The sequence below is a fragment of the Pongo pygmaeus genome, chromosome 11 (genome assembly GCF_028885625.2).
Source record: "Pongo pygmaeus isolate AG05252 chromosome 11, NHGRI_mPonPyg2-v2.0_pri, whole genome shotgun sequence".
NCBI lineage: Eukaryota > Metazoa > Chordata > Mammalia > Primates > Hominidae > Pongo > Pongo pygmaeus.
Window position 1 is genome coordinate 128171736 of NC_072384.2, and position 21456 is coordinate 128193191.

The 21456-nt window shown below is 39.5% G+C and overlaps 1 protein-coding gene across 1 annotated transcript; it reads right to left on the minus strand.

Moving 5' to 3' along the window:
• Nucleotides 1–11017: 11017 nt before the first annotated feature.
• Nucleotides 11018–11311, minus strand: LOC129031382 (small cysteine and glycine repeat-containing protein 9-like). The gene has a single exon (XM_054477618.1). It carries the CDS (start codon nt 11309–11311, stop codon nt 11018–11020), a length of 294 nt encoding a protein of 97 aa, XP_054333593.1.
• Between the last annotated feature and the right edge of the window lie 10145 nt (nt 11312–21456).

Sequence of the window (21456 nt, forward strand, 5' to 3'; positions counted from 1 at the left end):
GAAGAAGATATACAAATGGCCAAGAAGCCCTTGAGGAAATGTTCAACATCATGAGTCATTAGTGAAGTGCAAATCAAAAACGAGATACCACTTCACACCAACTGGGATGGCTCTCATCAAAAAGATGGACAACAACAAGTGTTAACAAGGATGTGGAGAAATTGGACTCCTCATACATTACTGATGAGGATGCAAAATGATGCAGCAGCTTTAGAGAATGGCCTGGCAGCTCCTCAAAAAGTTAAATACAGAGTTGCCATATGACCCAGCAATTCCACTGTTAGGTATATTCCCAAGAGGAATAAAAATATATGTTGATACAGAAACTTGTATGTACAAGTGTTCAAAGCTGCATTTACAGGAGCCAAAAAGTGGGAACAACCCAAATGTCCATCCACTGATAAATGGTGTAGCCATACAATGGAATATCATTCAGCCTATAACTGATGCTGCATCATGGATGAACCTTGAAAACAAGTGAATGAAGCCAAATGCAAATGGCCACATATTTATGTGTGCATTTATATGAAGTGTTCAGAATAGGCAAATCCAAAGAGACAAAATGTAGAGCAGTGGTTTCCAGGGCCTGTGGGGAGGGAGGAATAGGAGATGACTACTAATGGATACAAGGTTTCTTTATGAGATGATAGAAATATTCTGAAATAGTGAATTTTGCAAATTTATGAAAAACCATTGAATTGTACACTAAAGAACCATATGTGTGGATAAAAATATTCAAATACTTATTCTCCTTTACTGAACAATGGGGATTTATCTAAACTGGCACAAAGCCAGCAGGTTGTAGGCACTCTGTCTCTCTCTCCTTTTTTTCTTTTTCCTTTTATTTATTTATTTTTAGCAATTTAACAAGTGAATGAATGAGTGAACTAAATGCAGATATCCTAAATAAAATTCCTTTGACTGTCTTCCCAGGGATGTTAAAATTGGGTCCCTATGACTCATGTCCCAGCGCTGTTGTCTGTTCTCCCTGCTGGTGGTTCTACCACTTTCCTTCCTGAAATGGCTTTTGCCATCAGCCACTTACCCAGTATGATCCACTTGTTCAAGTGATGTGAGCAGCCTCGTCATCATGGATAATGTTCCAGCACTTTGTTGGTGATTATTCTAGGTTTTCATATAGAACAGCAGGATAACATGGATCAAGAAACCAGATGGAATGTTTTTGTCATGAAAGAATCCAACTTCTTACATCAAAGGTCGGGGGAGGAAGAGAAGATACAAATGGCAGTGAGAAAAGAAAGGGGGCGAGGACTAGCCAAGGTACAAATGGAAAATCATCCTCCCCTAGTTTAGAACTTGGTATCTGTTTCTCTGCTACTTTTTATGTAATAGTAAGCTGACACAGCTCAAATCAAGAGTTAATTGTCTTTCAAATATTTCCTGACAAGTTGATTCTCCTTATCCAAAAAGAATGAACAATGCTAGTAGTTACTGCTAAAATATACACAGGTGCCTAGTCGTCCCCACCCTGTCATTTGCCCTTGTTTATCCAGGAACCCACTGTTTCTGTAACTCTGCTGGTGTTTACAGTACAGGAACAAAGAGTGTGAGCTGTAAAATCTCTCAAATCTTGATTCAAATTCCAGCTCCATACTTCTGAAGACTTGCACTTTTGGCAGCTTATTTAGTTTCCGTGAATTTCAGTTTTTCTATTTGTAAAATTTGGATCATGATAATGATTTCATGGTTGTCATCAGAGTTAAAATAGATTGATGTATGTAGGTCCTCAATAAATGTTAACAATTATTCAATTATTAACCATTTAACTATTCCTACCTGTCAACATAGGCTTTATTTTCAAGTTCAGAGTCTAAATTTCTTTTAGATCTAGACTGACTTTTAAGAGTAAGATTAGGACCTATATGCTTATATTAATTTGTATTGTAATTCTAGCATTATCTGCTTAACCTCTCGCCATGAAAAGAAATTTGACTAAAATCACTTTGTACATTAGCTGTATGTATCAAGGGCATAAAAATAAAAATTTCAATCCAGATCAAATAAAAATAGCCCTTTCTACCCTCTTTAGACAAATCTCCTTAATAAGCATATATCCAGGGAATACTTTTTAGTTAACATGGATCATTCTGTACTATTATTGAACTCAAGAATTTAAGAGCTAGAAAGAACCCTTGGGAGAGTCTGACCTCCAGTGTTTACAAGGGAAGAAATGGAGACTTAGACTTATTAGAAATGGAGATTTGGTGACTTATTGACAAGAAGATAGCTGCACGGTGATATGGACAAAACCCGAGCATACTGCCTCCCACTCCCATTCCATGTTCATTCCAAGGCACCAGCTCCTGTATTAAGAAAAAGATAAATAGGGAGACAGGTCACTTGCCCTTAAGGCTCTATATTATGTGACCCTTCAATGCCCTGCCTGCACACTCAAGTACACATCACCTATCTCATATCTTTCTGACCCATCTTGGTTCATTGGCCTTACAACACCCAGGCTCTTTTCTGACCTCAAGTTCAAAAGCCTTCTTACAGCTGCCGGTGGTGATTATAGCCTCCCACACAGTGTTCCCACAGTCTTATGAACAATTACAGAGCTGGTTATTTCTGGGCAAAAGTGCTCAGCCCCATGTCCCATGGCTTTCATTGAGAAATGTTTGATGAAGATTTTGGTACCACCTGCTGGCTCCTAGTGGGGTGGTAATGTTGCCCAGACACCTGCATTTTATGTTCCCTTAAATGGCTCTTAGTTTCTAATTCTTTATTCAATTTTGTGTCAGAATAACTCAAAGGGAAAAGAATATCCATTAACGTCCTCCTTGGAAAATAGTCAAAAGCCATTTTGAAGACCTTGGGTCTCAGGAAAGAGTGTGTCTCTTTGTTCTTGCTTTGGTCTTGCTGGCAAAACATTTTACCCCAGGAACAAGAGGCTGGTGGTTGAACTGAACAAAGGAGCTCCAGGCTGGTCACAGGATGGGCATCATTTGCCAGTGCTGGCTTGGTGGGAGGCAACTGGCGGGCAAGTCTCTCTGGAGGCTGTTTCCAGACTATTGAAAACCTATTGAGGCAGTTAAATGGAGGGCGTTATGAAGTATCCATGTAGATTAGACATTTTAGGCACTTCATTGTGAAGGTTTTCTTTTCATTGCCCACATATTTGGCCCAGTTTTTGTTTGGTTTTGTAATTCAATTTTGCTTGTATCTAATTATAGTTTTTTTGGGTAACAAGCAATAAAAATTACAGTAACAACAAATACTCAATGAATTGGGGAATCAACTTAATGATTTTCTTTTTTTTTTAAGCATCAGCATGATCTTATGATAGCAGGAATTATAAGAAGGAGTATCTGCTTTCAAGATGACTTTATTATTTGAGTTTCCATCACCTGTTCTGTTGACCTACTAGAACCTTGGTAGACTCCCAGAGGTCACTTAGACATCGTTTTTGAAAGCTATTGATTTTATTTTGAATGAAATTCATTGTATTGTTATTATGAGCCCTGCTTTTCTCTGATGTTTTAGACATTGTGCCTTTTTTAAAGAAAGTTTTAACTCAAAACATTCCTGTAAGATTCAATTGTGCTTTTGGTTTGTAGCTTTGCAGCTTTGCTGCTTTGTTTTGGGAGTTTTCTGTGTGGAATCTCTTAGGCCATAAACTTAGTGACACAGCTGTATTTTGTGCTTTAATGAGAAGGGAAGTGTTAGGTCTTCTGTCTCTGGCCCATATACCTTACATAATACACTGTTCGATACCCATCATCGCTGGCCTTGTAAATGGCTTTAAATGGATTCTTGATGATGTGACCATCTGGTGTCATCCTCTGGAAAGAGGGTGAAGTCATTCACTCATCAAATATTTATTGATGCCATATACTGTGAAAGGACCTGGGAATTCAAAAAAAAAAACCACGTGGTTTCTGCCCTCAAGAACTTCAAGGTCTTGTAAATAGGCATGTATGTTACAGTGCCAATGTGTCAGGAAGATTAGCTATACCATTTTACATTCCTACTAACAATGTATGAGTGATCAACCCAGTTTGTCTGCACCCTCACTAGAATTTGGTGTTGTCACTATGTTTTAAATTTTAGCCTTTCTGATAGCTGTGTGGTGGTATCTCATTGTGGTTTTAATTTGCATTGCCCTAACATCTAATGATGTTGGACAACTTTTCATGTGCTTATTTGCCAGCAATATGCCCTCTTTTTAATCATTTTCTCACAGTCTGTAGTTTGTCTTCTCATCCCCTCAACAGGGTCTTTCACAAAATAAACATTTTTAATTTTGGTAAGATCCATTCTATCAATTTTTCCTGTTATGGTTCTTGCTTTTGGTGTTAAGTCTAAGAACCACTCATCTAGCCCTGGATCCCAAATATTTTCTTCTTTGTGTTTTTGTCTAAAGATTTTCTAGTTTTATATTTAAATCCATGATCAATTTTCAGTTAATTTTTGTATAAGTGTGAGGTTTATGTTGAGATACATTTTTTTTTGCCTATGGATGTCCAGTTGCTCTAATATTGTCTGTTGAAAAGACAACCCTTCTTCTATTGAATTGTTTTTGTTCCTTTGGTAAAAAAACAAAAAAAAGGAAAAATATTATCTGGGCACATTTGTGTTGGTCTGTTTCTAGAGTCTTTATTCTGTTCCATTGATCTCTGTGCCTGTCCCTCTTCTTATCCATACTGTCTTGATCACTATATGTGAATGATAATCCTGGACTAAGGTAGAGTGATTCTTCTCACTTTATTATTTCTTTTTCAAAAATTGTTTTAGCTGTTTTTGAAAGGAAGGTCCTGTGCCTTCCCATACAAGTTTTAGAATAAACTTGTCTATGTCTACAAAAACTCTTGCTAGAAATTGGGAGTTGCTTTAAACCTGTAGATCAATCTGGGGAGGACTGATATCTTCACTATGTTGAGTCTTCCCCGACCCATGAATGTGATACAGCTCTGCATTTATTGAGGTCTTCTTTGATTTATTTCATCTGTGTTTTGTGATTTTTAGGATACAGATTATGTTCTTGTTTTGTTACATTTACACCTAAGTATTTCATTTTTTTGGAGCAGTTGTAAGTATTATTGGTTTAAATTTGTTTGTGTGTGTTTGTTGTTAGTATGCAGTTCATTTTTAGTTCTCCTTTTTTTTTTAACCTTTCCTTAGGTGGAAGATTGTACCTTTTTTATGAATGTAAAACACTAAGAGAATTGCTAGTCCCAAAATTGTGATTTTTCAAACATGATTCAAATCCTAAATTTCTGGAATCTTCATCTGGGTAAGGATTAGAATACCTCTGCATCCATGGGAGCCCGTGATATTTGGTTGTGGTTCATTGTGAGTTTGTGTGTGCTGGGGAAGAGGGACCATGGCCTCTTAGAGAAAGAGATTTTGTTGTTTTTCAGGCATCCACACTACTCTCTGAGTTAGGAATTTTTGGCTCTTCTGATGTGTCTGGAATGAGACAGCTGGCTTAAAAGAGCTTTAATGCAAGCTATATATCTTTCTAAGCTTTTTTACATTCTCTATTAAAAAAGGACTGAATGTACTTACTGTAAGAACATGCTTTTTTTTTTTTTTACTTATTAATTTAAGAACTGATGACAAGGAAAGTAATTTTGGGGTTATCAACACTGATCATTGAGGATAGGACCAGTGTGCAATTCACCAGCAGCTGTGAAGCCAAGAATTGTTCTTGCATTTCTTATTGTATAATTGACTGACGTCATTGGAAGAGTGTTCAATGCCTGGCGTTGGAGTAAACATACTTCCAAATCCCGAATTGGGCATTATAGTTGAGAAAATGAGATCTGAGTTTTTCTTTGTTCATATTAAAATTGCATATATGTTATGTGTTCAGATATGAGCCCATAGTCCTTTCCTAATTCCACTGAAAGCTAAAAAAAATTGGGGTTGTCAGATTGATATGGTTTTGGTATTTGTCCTCTTCAAATCTCATGTTGAAGTGTGACCTCCAATGTTGGAGGTGAGGCCTAGTGGGAGGTGTTTGGAATGTGGGGGCTGATCCCTCATAAATGGCTTTGTGCCCTCCCCATGGTAATGAGTTCAGATGAGATCTAATTGTTAAAAAGAGAGAGAGAAAGAAAGAGACTGGGCCCTCCCTCTGTCTCTGGCTGTCTCTCTCACCATGTGACATGACTGCTCCCCCCATGCCTTCCACCATGGGTAAAAGCTTTCTGAGACCTCACCAAAAGAAAAGCAGATGATGGTGCCACGCTTGCATAGCCTACAGAACTGTGAGCCAAATGCTTTTGTTTGTAAATTACCCAGTCTCAGGTATTCCATTATAGCAATGCAAAATGGACTAACACAGAAAATTGGTACCAGGAGTGGGATGTTGCAATAAAGATACCTAAAGGTGTGCCAGAAGCTTTGGAACTGGGTAATGGGCAGAGGTTAGAAGAATTAGTGGGCTCAGAAAAAGGCAGGAAGATGAGGAAAAGTTTGAAATGTCTTAGAGACTGGTTAAGTGGTTGTGACCAAAATGCTGATAGAAATATGGATAGTGAAGGCCAGGCTGATGAGCTCTCAGGTGGAAATGAGGAATTTATTGGGGACTGGAGTAAAAGATCACCCTTGTTATGTCTTAGCAAAGCACTTGGCTGCATTGTATCCATGCCCTAGTGATTCGTGAGAGGTTGAACTTAGGTGTGATAACGTAGGGTATCTGATGGAATTAATTTCTAAGCAGCAGAGCACTCAAGATGTGGCCTGGCTGCTTCTAACAACCTATGATCAGATGTGGAAACAAATGAATGACTTAAAGTTGGAACTTATAATTAAAAGAGAAGCAGAGTGTAAAATTTTGGAAAATTTGCAGCCTAGCTGTGTGGTAAAAAAGGAAAAATTATTTTCAGATTTTCAGGAGAGGAATTCAGGTGGACCATGGAGCAACCATTTGCTGGAGAGATTTTCATGACTAAAAGGTAGCCAGGTGCTAACAGCCAAGACAATGAGAAAAACGCCTTGAAGACATTTCAGAAGTCTTTGAGGCAGCTCCTCCCATCATAGGCCCAGAGACTAGGAGGAAAGAATAGTTTCAGGGGTCAGTCATGGGGCTCCACTGCCCTGTTCAGCCTTGGGACACTGCTTCCAGAATCCTGGCAGCTCTGGCTCCAGCCTCAGCTCAAAGGGTAAATGGTACAGCTCTGGCCACCACTCCAGATGGCACAAACTGTAAGCCTTAATGTTTTTTGTGTAGTGTTAAGCCTGCAGGCATGCAGAATGCAGAGGTTTGGCAGCTTCCACCTAGATTTCAGAGGATGTATGAAAAAGCCTAAGTTCCCAGGCAGAAGCCTGCTGCAGGGGCAGAGCCCTCACAGAGAGGCTCTACTAGGGCAGTGCTGATGGGAAAATTAGAGTTGGAGCCCTGTATTAGGCTATTGCATCGCTGTAAAGAAAACCTGAGACTGGGTAATTTATAAAGGAAAGTAGTTTAATTGGCTCACAGTTCTGCAGGCTGTACAAGCATGGCACTGGCATCTGTATGGCTTCTGGGGAGTCCTCAGAAAGTTTTTACTCATGGCAATAGGCAAAGTGGAAGCAGGCATGTCACACTGCAAAAGCAGGAGCAAGAGACAGAGTTGGAGGGGGAGGTGCCACACACTTTAAAACGACTAGATCTCACAAGAACTCACTCACTGTCACAAGAACAGCACCAAGCCATGAAGGATCTGCCCTCATGATCCAATCACCTCCCACAATTCCCCACCTCCAACATTTCAGATTACATTTCAACATGAGATTTGGGTGGAACAACTATCTAAACCACATCAAGCCCCCACACAGAGTCCCTGGCAGGGCACTGCCTAATGGAGCTGTGGGAAGGGGGCCACCACCCTCCAGACCCCAAAATGGTAGTGCTACCAGCAGCTTACACCCTGAGCCTAGAAAAGCCACAGAGTCAATTATGACCCATGAGAATAGCCATGGGGGCTGCACTCTGCAAAGCCACAGGGGTGGAGCTGCCCAAGCCTTGGGAGCCCACCCCTTGCACCAGTGTGCCCAGGATACCAGGAGACCTGGAGTCAAACATTATTTTGGAGTTTTAAAGTTTAATGCCTGCCTTGCTGTGTTTTGAATTTGTGTCTGGCCTGTTGCAGCTTTCTTTTTGCCAGTTTCTCTCTTTTGGAATGGGGATGTTTACCCAATGCCTGTACCACTATTATGTCTTGGAAGTAAATAATTTGCTTTTGGTCTTACAGGCTCATAGGAGGAAGGAACTTGCCTTAAGTCTCAGATGAGACTTTGGAATTCTGAACTGATGCTAGAATGAGTTAACACTTTTGGGGATTCTTGGGAAGGGATGATTGTATTTTGCATTGTGAGAAGGACATGAGATTTAAGAGGTAAAGGGCAGAGTGATATGGTTTGCGTATTTGTTCCCTCCAAATCTCATGTTGAAGTGTGACCTCCAGTGTTGGAAGGGGGCCTAGTGGGACATGTTTGGATCATGGAGGCGGATTCCTCATGAATGGCTTGGTGCCTTCCCTACAGTAATGAGTTCACACGAGATCTAGTTGTTAAAAAAAACCAGACTGTTCCAGGTCTATAAAGGGTTTTGTTGAGCAGATCTTTAGATGTTGCTCTTTGGTCTACAGAGGAAACACAAAAGCAGGGAAGATTTCAGTCATGTGTATGGAAGACTTTTAAGTGGAGGATAATAGTACATTGAAATGGACTAGCAATAGAGGGCATGGATTTTCTATACCTGGACTCCTTCTACAGAGAACAAGGCACCCTTTATCCTGAATTTTTTAGAAATTCTCCTGTCTAAAGGTAAATGATTAAGTTATTAAAATGTAGGATATATCACAAAATCAGTGTAGGTTAATTCTTTCCAATTTCTAAGTCTACTAGATGTTGCCATTGAATTCTTCAGTTATGTAGATGTTTTCTTTCTGTTTAATTTTTCTAACTTACTATTTATTTATTTTTCTTTTTTTGAGACAGGGTCTCACTGTGTCACCTAGGCTGGAGTGCAGTGGCATGTTCTCAACTCGCTGCAACCTCACCTCCCCAGGTTCAAGTGACTCTCTTGCCTTAGACATCCAAGTAGCTAGGATTACAGGTGTGCGCCACCATGCCTGGCTAATTTTTATACTTTTAGTAGAGATGGGGTTTCACCATGTTGCCCAGGCTAGTCTTGAACTTTTGAGTTCAAGTGATCCGTCCGCCTCTGCTCCCAAAGTGCGGGGATTATAGGTGTAAGCCACCATGCCAGGCCTCTGTTTAACTTATATTCTGTTAGTTACACATGAGGAGCAAATTCCTGGGTCATGAACAATCAGGTACATATGTTATATTCTTAGTTTGGATTGGCTAAGTGTAATTTCAGTTTTTATTTGCATGTTGCAGAGAGACTTTAAAAAATCTTCATGCCCTTGCACGTGAATGCATGTAAATATTATGGTGGATCCTTGATCAACATCTTAGATCCATTTTGTACTTTTGCTTTGTTCTCCTCATGGGAATGAGGTGAAGAATTGCTCTTAGAAACTGGCAAATATAAAATTAAGCCATTATCACAATTTCTAAGATTAATGCTAGAGTAAAAACAAAGAGATTGAAACCTCTACATCTTCAGGGTGGGCCTAACCTGGACTCATTAGACTTTGTCAGTACCTGCATGCACATCTGCTCCCAATACATCTCAACCCATCCCAGCACAGAGCCAATTCTGCATGAGGCAGATATCTGCTGGCCTGACCTGGTTGTGACCTCTTCTGAAAATCCTTCTCTGTGATAAGTATTTTGTATCCAAGGTCATATACTTCCTTTTTTTTTTTTTTTTTTTTTTTTTTTGAGTCGGAGTTTTGCTCTGTCACACAGGCTGGAGTGCAGTGGTATGATCTTGGCTTACTGCAACCTCCAGCTCCTAGGTTCAAGCAATCCTCCTGAATAGCTGGGATTACAGGCACCTGCCACCATGCCCACCTAATTTTTCTATTTTTAGTAGAGACGTGATTTCACCGTGTTGGCCAGGCTGGTCTCAAACTCCTGACTTCAGGTGATTCACCCACCTCGGCCTCCCGAAGTGTTGGGATTATAGGTGTGAGCCACTGTGCCCAGCCCTAAGGTCATATCCTTCTAATTGGGATTAGAAAAGGAAAGATTTAAGGCAGATTTGAAAATGTATTACATTTGTTTTAAGGTTATCATTTTCAGGGATGGGTTAGGCTGATTTGGGGTAAAGCACCTGCTATTCTTTTGGCGTGTCAGCAACCCAAATTGCGTTCATGCTCCTTTGACCTGACCCAATGAGTGGAAGTGAGATGTAGGCAATTTGGGAGTAAATTACATTAACGTTGACTCCAAAGAAATGACTGTCACAAACAGTGAGACAGGGAAATTGAAGTTGGGTACATAAGGCTTCCCTGAGACCTGCTCCACATGCGAAGTGTTTCTGCCCTGGATATTGAGCCCGTAATGCATTTTAGCACAAGTTTGATCATAAAAAAAATTAATCTCACAGTAGAGGAAATTCTTCCCAACAGGGTTTCTTTATTTAACTTGAATGAATTTATACAGCACAAAAGGTCCTTTTATAGCAAGACAATAAGTAAAAGTAAAAGAGATGTTTAGCCATCAATATATGGTACATTATTCTATGCATTTAGTTTTTAGCAGTACAGAACTGCTGGATATGAGAATAGAGTAGAAATAGCATGTAATTTACAGCACAGTGGAAAGAAGGCAGGCACTGAAGTTTGTGTTAAGGAACTTCAGAAAAACATAAAAGTTAGTAACTATGATTTCATTTTCCATTTCTTCAACCGTGAATTGTTCGCAGGAGCTGGGCTGTCCCTTGCTTTCATAGTTTTCATTGTTCACGTCAATATCACTCAATATTTTGAAATTATAGATTTGTGCTGTGACAGAGAGGAGGGTATCAAATCTACAGCCCTTGAGTGCACATGCATGACTCCCAGTGATGGAAACAGAACCAGGGCGAGGTGGGGGGAAGGCTTACAATGGGCAAGCAAGATCCAGCAAACTCTTCCAGAGGCAAGTGCCCTGCCTAGCAGCAGCATTGCTTTTGGCAGCAGGATTTCTGTTGGCAGCAGGATTTCTGTTGGCAACAGCCCTTCCCACAGCCGCAGCCACACGAGCTGCAGGTGCGGCGGCAGCAGCAGATCACGGGTGTGCTGCAGCAGCCTCCACAGCAGCCGCGGCAGCAGGGGCAGCAGCTGGAGCAGCAGCCCACCCGGTAGCACCTGCAGGTGGTGCAGCTGCCACAGCCACCACAGCCACCACCACAGCCACCACAGCGGCCACCGCAGCCACCACAACTTCCACAACCACAGCAGCCCATGGTGTCAGTAGAGAGGAATCAGGTGAAGTGAGGAGGGAGGATGTGAGAGGTGACGAGGTCTGATGTTTGCCTCTGCAAGGGACCCTTAAATACTCCTGCTGGGGCTTGGCACATGACTATAGTCACTTCCTTGTTGTTTTGGCCACTTTCCATGGCAAACTTTTGTTTCTTGTTTGTTACTTCCTCAGGGGTGTACACAACTTGATTTTTTATTTCAATTTTAGATAAATTCACTTCTGTTTCAAAAATGGAATCAGAACTGACATTTTTTTCAGAAAACACTGCATTGTTTCAATCTGTCTACCTGAGGGTAAAATTATTTTGATAGTAGTCGATGGTCTAAGCCAAAGAGATCCAGCCATTACTCCTCTTTTGCAAATCAGTAATAGCTGCCCAGAGGAAAGAGTCCTCATTCGAAATGTATCTGTCTTTTACTCTAAGTATATACATTTTAGTGTATTATCCTTAATCACCCTTTAAAAAAACCCCAACACATTAGGTATATAGAGTCTTTATTAAAATGAGTTTTATCATCAAAGAAGCCCAGGAAATGTTGCATATTGTTTCCATTTGGGAAATTCACATTAATATATTAAAGGTAATAGGAAGTCCTGGAGGAAAAGGGGGTCTTAAAAATCAATATTCAACATGAAGAGATTTCATATCAAATAGAAAATGTAAAAAAAAAATACTTTTTGAATGAGTTTACTCAAAACAAGGATTTAGAGAATCCATTTGAAATAGCAACAAAAATAAAATTAAAGTATAATGATATATGACTCCAATGACATGCAGGATCTTGATGGAAAAAATTTTTAAATTCTACTGAGGGACATAAAAGAAGAAAGAAATAGAGGTTTGTGGATGGAACATCTCAACTGACATTTAAAAGATGTCAATCCTTTCCAAATAAATTAATAAATTCATTGCAATTCTATTAAAAACACTAAGAGATGTACAAACTTTTCTTGTTTTGATTTAACTTGACAGCTGCCCCTAAAATACATTTGAAAAAACAAAAGGTCAATAATATCAAATAAATACATGTTTTAAGAGGAATGAGAAGGAAAGTTTGCCCTATCAGATGTTGGGACTCCTTCTAAGGCTGTGGTCATTAAAACAGTGAGAAATTTTGTTGCTGACAGAGATAGACAGACCAATGGAGAGGAATAGAGAACCCAGAAATGGAATCACATAGATTTTGGAATTTGGTATATGGCAGAACAGTTACAAATTAGAAGAAAATATTGACTATTCAATATTAGTACTGAAATAACAGGTTATCCGTATGGATAAAAATAACACTAGCATCCTTCTTCACACCATACATAAAAGAAAGTTCCAGATGATTTTGAGATCTAAGAATGAAAAGCAAAGCTTGATATTTTAAGACACAATAAATTATTTTTCTTTTTTTTTAACTTTTAGGTTCGGGAGTACATGTGCAGGTTTGTTATAGGTAAACTCATGTCATGAGGGTTTGGTTTACAGATTATTTCATTACCTGGGTGCTAAACTTAGTACTCAATAGTTATTTTTTCTGATCCCCTTCCTCCTCCCAGCTTCCACCCTCAAGTAGACTCCAGTGTCTGCTGTTCTTCTATTCGTATCTATATGTTCTTATAATTTAGCTCCCCCTTATAAGTGAGAAAACATGGTATTTGGTTTTCTGTTCCTGCATTAGTTTGCTAAGGATAATCACCTCCAGCTCCATCCATGCCCCTGCATGATCTTGTTCTTTTTTATGGCTGCATAATATTCCATAATAGTAGACTGGATAAAGAAATTTCTAAATGGATAAATTTCATTATCCAGTCTACCACTGATGGGCATTTAGGTTGATTCCATGTCTTTGCCATAGTGAATAGTGCTGCAATGAACATGTGTGTATGTATCTTTATGGTAGAATGATTTATATTCCTTTGGGTATATACCCAGTAATGGGATTGCTGGGTCAAACGGTAGTTTTGTTTTTAGCTCTTTGAGGAATCACCAGACTACTTTCCACAATGGTTGAACTAATTTACACTCCAACCAACAGTATATAAGCATTTCCTTTCCTCTACATCCTCACCAGCATCTGTTACATTTTGACTTTTTGATGATAGCCATTCTGACTTGTGAGACAGTATCTCATTGTAATTTTGATTTGCATTTCTCTAATGATTAGTGATACTGAGCTTTTCTTCATATGCTTGTTGGCTGCATATATGACTTCTTTTGAAATGTGTCCATCCATTTCCTTTGCCCAATTTTTAATGAGGTTTTTTTGGCTTGTACATTTGTTCAAGTTCCTTATAGATGCTGGATATTTGACCTCTGTTAGATGCATAGTTTGCAAATAATTTCTCTCATTCTGTGGGTTTTCTGTTTACTCTGTTGATAGTTTCTTTTTTTGCATGGAAGCTCTTTAGTTTAATAAGATCCCATTTGTCAATTTTTGCTTTTGTCACAATTGCTTTTGGCATCTTCGGCATGAAATCTTTGCCCATGCCAATGTCCTGAAAGGTACTGCCTAGATTTTCTTCTAGGGTTTTTATAGTTTTGGGTTTCACATTTAAGTCTTTAATCCATCTTGAGTTGATTTTGTTGATTTTTGTGTATGGTGTAAGGTAGGGGTCCAGTTTAAATCTTCTGCATATGGCTAGCCAGTTATCCCAGCACCATTTATTGAATAGGGAGTCCTTTCTCTATTGCTTGTTTTTGTCAGCTTTGTCAAAGATCAGATGGTTGTAGATGAGCAGCATTACTTCTGGGCTCTCTATTCGGTTTCATCGGTCTATGTGTCTGTTTTAGTGCCAGTACCATTCTGTTTTGGTTACTATAGCCTTGTAGTATAGTTTGAAGTTGGGTAACATGTTGCCTCCAGCTTCTTTCTTTTTGCTTAGGATTACTTTGGCTGTTCAGACTCTTTTTTGGTTCTGTGTGAATTTTAAAATAATTTTTTCTAGTTCTGTAAAGAATGTCATTGGTAGTTTGATAGGAAAGAATTGAATCTGTAAATTGCTTTGCGCAGTATGGCCATTTTAATGATTTTGATTCTTCCTGTCTATGAGCATAGGATGTTTTTCCATTTGTTTGTGTCATCTCTGATTTCTCTGAGGAGTGCTTTGTAATTCTCATTGTAGAGCTCTTTCACCTCCCTGGTTAACTGTATTCCTAAGTATTTTATTCTTTTTGTTGAAATTGTGAATGGGATTGCATTCCTGACTTGGCTCTCAGCTTGACTGTTGTTGGTGTATAGGAATGCTGCTGATTTTTGTTCATTGATTTTTGTATCCTAAAGCTTTGCTGAAATTGTTTATCAGCTTAAGGAGCTTTGGGGCAGAGACTGTGGAGTTTTCTGGATGTAGGATTATGTCATCTGCAAACAGGGATAGTTTGACTTCCTCTCTTTCTATTTTGATGCCCTTTATTTATTTTTTTATTATGATTTTTTTGAGATGTATTTTCACTCTTGTTGCCCAGGCTGGAGTGCAATGGCGCGATCTCGGCTCACTGCAACCTCCGCCTCCCAGGTTCAAGCGATTCTCCTGCCTCAGCCTACCGAGTAGCTGGGATTACAGGCATGCACCACCATGCCAAGCTAATTTTGTATTTTTGGTAGAGATGGGGTTTATCCATGTTGGTCAGGCTGGTCTCGAACTCCTGACCTCAGGTGCTCTGCCCACCTAGGCCTCCCAAAGTGCTGGGTTGCCTTTATTTATTTCTCTTGCCTGATTGCTCTGTCCAGAACTTGCAATACTATGTTGAATAGGAATGGTGAGAGAGGGCATCCTTGCCTTTTGCCAGTTTTGAAGGGGAATACTTCCAGCTTTTGCCCATTCAGTATAATATTGGCTGTGGGTTTGTCTTAGATGGCTCTTATTATTTTGAGATATGTTTCTTCAATACCTAGTTTATTGAGAGTTTTTAATGTGAAAGAATGTTGAATTTTATTAATAGCCTTTTCTGCATCTATTGGGATAATCATGTGGTTTTTGTCTTTAGTTTTGTTTATGTGATGAATCCCATTTATTGATTTGCATGTGTTGAACCAAACTTTTATCCCAGGGATAAAGCCTACTTGATCATGGTGGATAAGCTTTTTGATATGCTGTGGGATTTGGTTTGCAGTATTTTGTTGAGCATTTCTGCATCTATGTTCATCAAGGATAAATTATTTCTTAGAATAGAGAAATCCAAACAATAAAGAAAAATATGAATTAAATAGAAAATACTTCAAATGAAAGAGAAGAAAACATCTTCACATAAAAACATGCTGAATATTGGCCGGGCACAGTGGCTCACGCCTGTAATCCCAGCACTTTGGGAGGCTGAGGTGGGCAGATCACCTGAGGTCAGGAGTTCGACACCAGCCTGACTAACATGTTGAAACCCCGTTTCTACAAAAAATACAAAAAATTAGTCAGGAGTGGTGGCGGCGAATACCTGTAATCCCAGCTACTTGGGCATCTGAGGCAGAAGAATCACTTGAACCCTGGAGGCGAAGGTTGCAGGGAGCCAAGATTGTGCCATTGCACTCCAACCTGGCCAACAAAAGCAAAACTCCATCTCAAAAAAACCAAAAACCAAAAACAAACCAAAGAAATGCTGAAAATAAAGATTAAAATAAACTTTAGCCTAAAGAACAAATTAATTTAAAAAAGAAAACAACTTAATAGAAAAATGAATGAAGAATATGAATTGAGGAGTTATAGAAGACAAAATTCAACACAAAAAGATGCTCAACCTCACTGGTAATCAGAAAAGTGCAAATTAAAACCACACCGTGGTTTTAATTTTATACCCACCTGATTATCAAAATGTTCAAGTCTGACAATACCAAATATTGGTGAGAATGTCAAACCATTGGAATTCTCATACTTTGTTGGGTGGGAGTGTAAATTGCTATAACCAATTCTGAGAGCAATTAAGCAATGTCTGGCTAGGTCAAAGATATGCATTCTTCTGTTTAATCATTTATATCAATATCGGTTGATTGAACCCTATTCTATTCATTGAGTTATAAATCTGTTACTGTCATTATTTGATACTCAAGTTGTCCCAAATTTTGCCATTGGTAGCACCTTTAAGCTGGTCTGTGGTTTTAAAAAATATCTCCATAATTTTTGAAGTACTAACTTATATTCTGGCACAAGATGTTCTAGGTCCCATTTCATCCTTTTCCTGTCCCAGATCTGGAATCAGCCTGTTCTCCAAGGATTCTGGTTCCTTTTATTGGATAATGATACTTAGAATCCAAGATCTGGGTACTAACTGCACTCATTGCTAAGATTTTTTTTCTGCACCTACAGTCAGTTCTTCTATAACACAACAAATGTGCTCCTAAAAATCATGAGACTGTACAAAATTGTGCAATAAAATCACAGGACTCATGGCTAACACTGAGCTTTGAGAACAGCACTCAAAAAACTTCATCAGTGACTCATTAAAGAAAAGATGGAGAACTTAATAAAAAGAGTGCACAGTTCTATACATTACACGTGTGTATATGTGTGTGTGTGTGTATTACAGGATATACATATATCTTGTAATAAGTGTGGCACTTTACCTGAAGTTTGCTTATGGAAGTGGGCATAAGAAGGGTTGCAGCTTGTGGTATTGTCAAGTGATAAGAAGGGAGTGGTATCTGAAATGAAACAGAAAGTTGTAACTGTATGTGTGGATGGGTTTCACTCACAGCACATCGATGAGCAGGTAGCTAGTAGGTAGTTGTTTGAAGCATGCATATGTGCATTTTAGCTGGGTGCGGTTTTCTGTATCTGCTTGGTATTTCTCTTGGACAAAATCACATATAAGCAAATGCAAAATATGCATTATGTTCCAGTTGTTTCCCAATACATCAGCCTCCTTGGAACACATTTACGTTTTCAAAAACAAGTGTTACACCAGGACTGACTGTATTACATATTGGGAACTGTGCTAGGCATTGGGAATTTGAATAATTGATCCCCTGTATGTTTTCCACTTGGCCTTCTGTTTCAGGGCTTTTCATATTAAATTCTTATGGTTTGCTTTTGTGTTTGTCTTATTTGATGGACCTTACATGCTTCATTAGGGCCAGTTTCATCTCTCATTCATCTTACTCTCCCAAGTGCTACACAGTGTCTGAAATGTGTAACAGTATTATTAAACTTTTGATAAATTGATACCAGTAAGGATAATGTATAGTTCCTCCTTTCAAAGAACTACAGTCTGGAGTTGTTCTGTCCAATATGGCAGCCACTCACAATGTAGGCTAATTCAGTTCAAATTAATCAAAATTAAATAAAGTAAACAATTTTGTTCTTCAGCTTCGTTAGCTACATTTACGTACTCAATAGACACATGTGGTAAGTGGCTACCATATTGGTCAGCTCAAAATAGAACATTTCCATCTTCCCAGAAAGTCCAACTTGGTAGCTCTGGTCCAGATCCAAGTGGATGGAGAATTCCAGCTCCCTTATTATTCTGATCATTATCAGAAGACCTGGTGATGCCCTGCCTCCTGTCCCCACAAAAAGAAAAAATGACCCTACATTTAGGAAGATATAATTGAAAATATTTGAGACTGGAGGTCTTCTGAAAAATCGGAATTTTAAAAAGGTAGATCCATGTAATAAAGTCTAAAGTATTCAACAAAGAAGTCAATGAGATCTAAAGAAGTGAAATTCTCCCAAAGACATAACAAGGAAGACTTACCAAGTCTCAAACCTCCCACAGTCATTTTTCGCAAAGTAGACTGGAGAAGAATAACAGAAGTAGTAGGAGAAAAACAAGGAATTTTGTCTCATAAAAGTCAACAGATGAGAATGTGTTAAGAAAGATTTGTCAATTGCATAGTGCTGAGAAGTCATCTTGTAACATTGTCAAAGAGGACATTGTGGACTCTGCCACCGTGGAGGTCACTGGGGATTTGAGTTAGAGCATTTCACATGCAGGGGTTGTCTAGGGAGAAGTGGGGAAGTTTTGGAGGATTTTTGGTGAAGATTCTTATTTTTTATAGTAAGTGAAAAAACAATAACTCTCAATATATGTACCATAATCCCCAATTCTGTTATTAAGTAGTGCAGATGGGTGGACATAAAATTCTGGAAGAAAATTAAAAAGTGAAGAATGGTTATTTCCATAAGGTGTGATTGTGGATAATTCTTTTCTTCACATTTTGTGTATTTTTCAAATTTTCTGCAGGAGCATGTATAACTTTCACAATAGAAAAATATTATCACTAATTATACTTAAATAGAATTATAGGTAATATTTTGCTTCTTCATTTTTTTTTATATTTTAAAAGACATGTCAACACATTTTATTATGTATAATCTTTTAAAAAATTTTTTATTTATTCTTTCTAAGAGAAGGAGTCTTGCTATGTTGCCCAGACTGGCCTAAAATTCCTGGGCTAAAGGGATTCTCCAGCTTCAGCCTTTTAAATAGCTGCGACTACAGACATGCTCCACTGTGCCTGGATTTTTGTGTATAATCTTTATATTTTGAGATGGAGTTGTGCTCTGTTGCCCAGGTTGGAGTGCAGTGGTGCGATCTTGGCTTACTGCAACCTCCACCTTCCAAGTTCAAGCCATTCTCCTGCCTCATCTTCCCAAGTAGCTGGGACTACAGGTATGTGCCACCATGCCTGGCTAATTTTTGTATTTTTGGTAGAGATGGAGTTTTGCCATGTTGGCCAGGCTGGTCTCGAACTCCTGGCCTCAAGTGATCTGCCCGCCCTGGCCTCCCACAGTGTTGGGATTACAGGCATGAGCCACTGTACCTGGCCGCCGTACATAATCCTATGCGTACTTTGCTGACTCCTCATCCCACATTCCTGCTTCCTCACCCAACACCTATTTTTTAGTGTCACTGTTCTCCTGCCTATCATCTAGAGGGAGGTTTTTTGTTGTTGTTTTCTTGGGTTTTTTTGGACAATGCTTTCTGCAAGTGTGGCTGTCAAGGGGAGGAGAGACAAAGGCAGTAGCTGGAGGGGGACTGGGCTCAGCAGTAGGCTTTTTTTGCTTGAAGGTAGGAGAAATGCCACTTTCAAGGTTTTGATGTAGATGGAAGAATCTGGAAGGTTGGGGGAGTGTTCATTGCTGTGTTTGTAGTGTCTAGGATGGGTGGCACTTCACAGGTGCTCAGCTAATACCCGTGGAGTGAGGGAATGAGAGGAAGAGATGCCTGAGAAAGGAGATTTAGAAAGCCAGATGGAGGTGGTTTCAAGTGCACAGGCGCAGGGGCCAGTCTTGGATGGTGGGAGTGGGACCCACACCCACCTTCTCCTCCATGGTTAACCCAAGAAGAGGAGGGCCGACTGGATTCCAGCAGTTTTTTGCACAGTATGGTAGGAAGTGCCTTCTTGGAGTGAAGGGGTTGGAGAAGGCATCCAACATCTGAAGAAAGGGGAGAAGACACGAAGTAGTCATTGTAGGAAGCGGGCAGGCCAGCTGATGGGAGAATGGGAGAGCATGCAGGAGGGCAGGCAGAGGGCCAGCTCCCTCTGCTGCTGCCATCTGTGGTGGTGATGACAGATCCCAGCCCCCTCTTTATTCTCCTGCCTCCACACCATTGCCTCCTCATTTTCCCACTGTTGCTCTCCCTTCTTTTGTTATAATTTAATGGAGATATGACCAAAACAGAAGGGGGAGAAAAAGAGACAGATAAGTTTCAATTGGGGTGATTGGGGATTGATGACATTTGAACTGTGTCTTTGAGGATGCGTGGGACGTCCCTGCTGGAAGAGGGCCCTTTAAATTAAGGCACAGACACGAGGGAGGTTGGGGAGGAGGCAAGTTCAAGTTATGGTGATGTGGCTGGTGTGTTTCTTGTGTGAAAGCAAAAGGTCTGTGTCAGAGGAGAAACCTGGTGCCTGCCCTGCATTTGCTCCCTTACTCCCAAGTGTCCTTTGCTTTGTTGGTTTCGTTCCTGGCCAATGGCCTGTCCTTTGGTGAATCTTGCCCCCTTCATTGTTCTTGTCTCTGTCTCATTTCTAAGAGTGTGGTACAGTGTTGAACATGTGGTACCTGCACCATAAATATTAACTTCTACTATTAGTCATGATGTTAATTACAAACTTGCCCTTTTCATGTAGCCTTGGGCTACTCTAGAGCCTCAGACAGGAGATTAAGCTGCAAAGATAAATTGAAGCTAGATTATTTATTATTATTATTATTATTTGAGATGGAGTCTCGCTCTGTCACCCAGGCTGGAGCACAATGGCGTGATCTTGCCTCACTGCAACTTCCACCTCCCAGGTTCAAGCGATTCTCCTGCCTTAGCCTCCCGACTAGCTGGGACTACAGGCCTGCACCACCGTGCAGGGCTAATTTTTGTATTTTTGGTAGAGATGGGGTTTCACCATGTTGGCCAGGCTGGTCTCAAACTCCTGTCTTTAAGTGATCCGCCTGCCTCAGCCTCCCAAAGTGTTAGGATTACAGGCATGAGCCACCGCACCTGGCCTGAAGCTGGATTGTTGAGGGCATTTTAATGCCATACTAGTGAGTCTGAATTGTTGAGTAGGAAAGAAATGTTGAACATTAGAATATAGAGCAGCACAAGATAGCTTTTAAAATACAGAAGCATAAAAATTTCATAAAATTGTGTTAATATCATTATACCATATACTGACCATGTATAAGGATTTATACTTCATGAGGTCATAGTTAATAATAGGGACTATTTTAAAGTAGTTTGTTTCCTCAAGGACCAAAATCTTTCCAAGTCTCTGCTCTGGCAGTCTTCAAAGTGTGATCTAAGGACCTCTGGAGGCCCTGAGGTTATTAAGATACTCCTTCTTTTTCCAACTGCATATCTGTGTCGGGCTGGATTTTTACTCCAACCCAAACACCATAGGATAATAGATTCATCACAAAAGGAGAATGAGAATCCAGCTGTCTTCGATCAAGATAGACATTAAAGAGACTGGCAAAAATATAAAATAATGGCCACTGTACTCATTAATTCTTTTTTATTTTGGAAAATGCAGTTTTTTTCCAAAATGTATTATGTATGTGGTCATGTCATGGGCTTATATTATTTTAAAATGAATTAATAAACTTTTTAAAAGTCTCAATGTTAATTTAGAATGCAATAAATATCTATAGATATAAGCCATATAACAAGGACAATTTGGAGTTCTCAATACTTTTTAGGAGCATAGGGATCCCGAG

Excerpts from the sequence above, each read along its gene's own strand:
- LOC129031382 (XM_054477618.1), bottom strand. The coding sequence starts at position 11,311 with ATGGGCTGCTGTGGTTGTGGAAGTTGTGGTGGCTGCGGTGGCCGCTGT.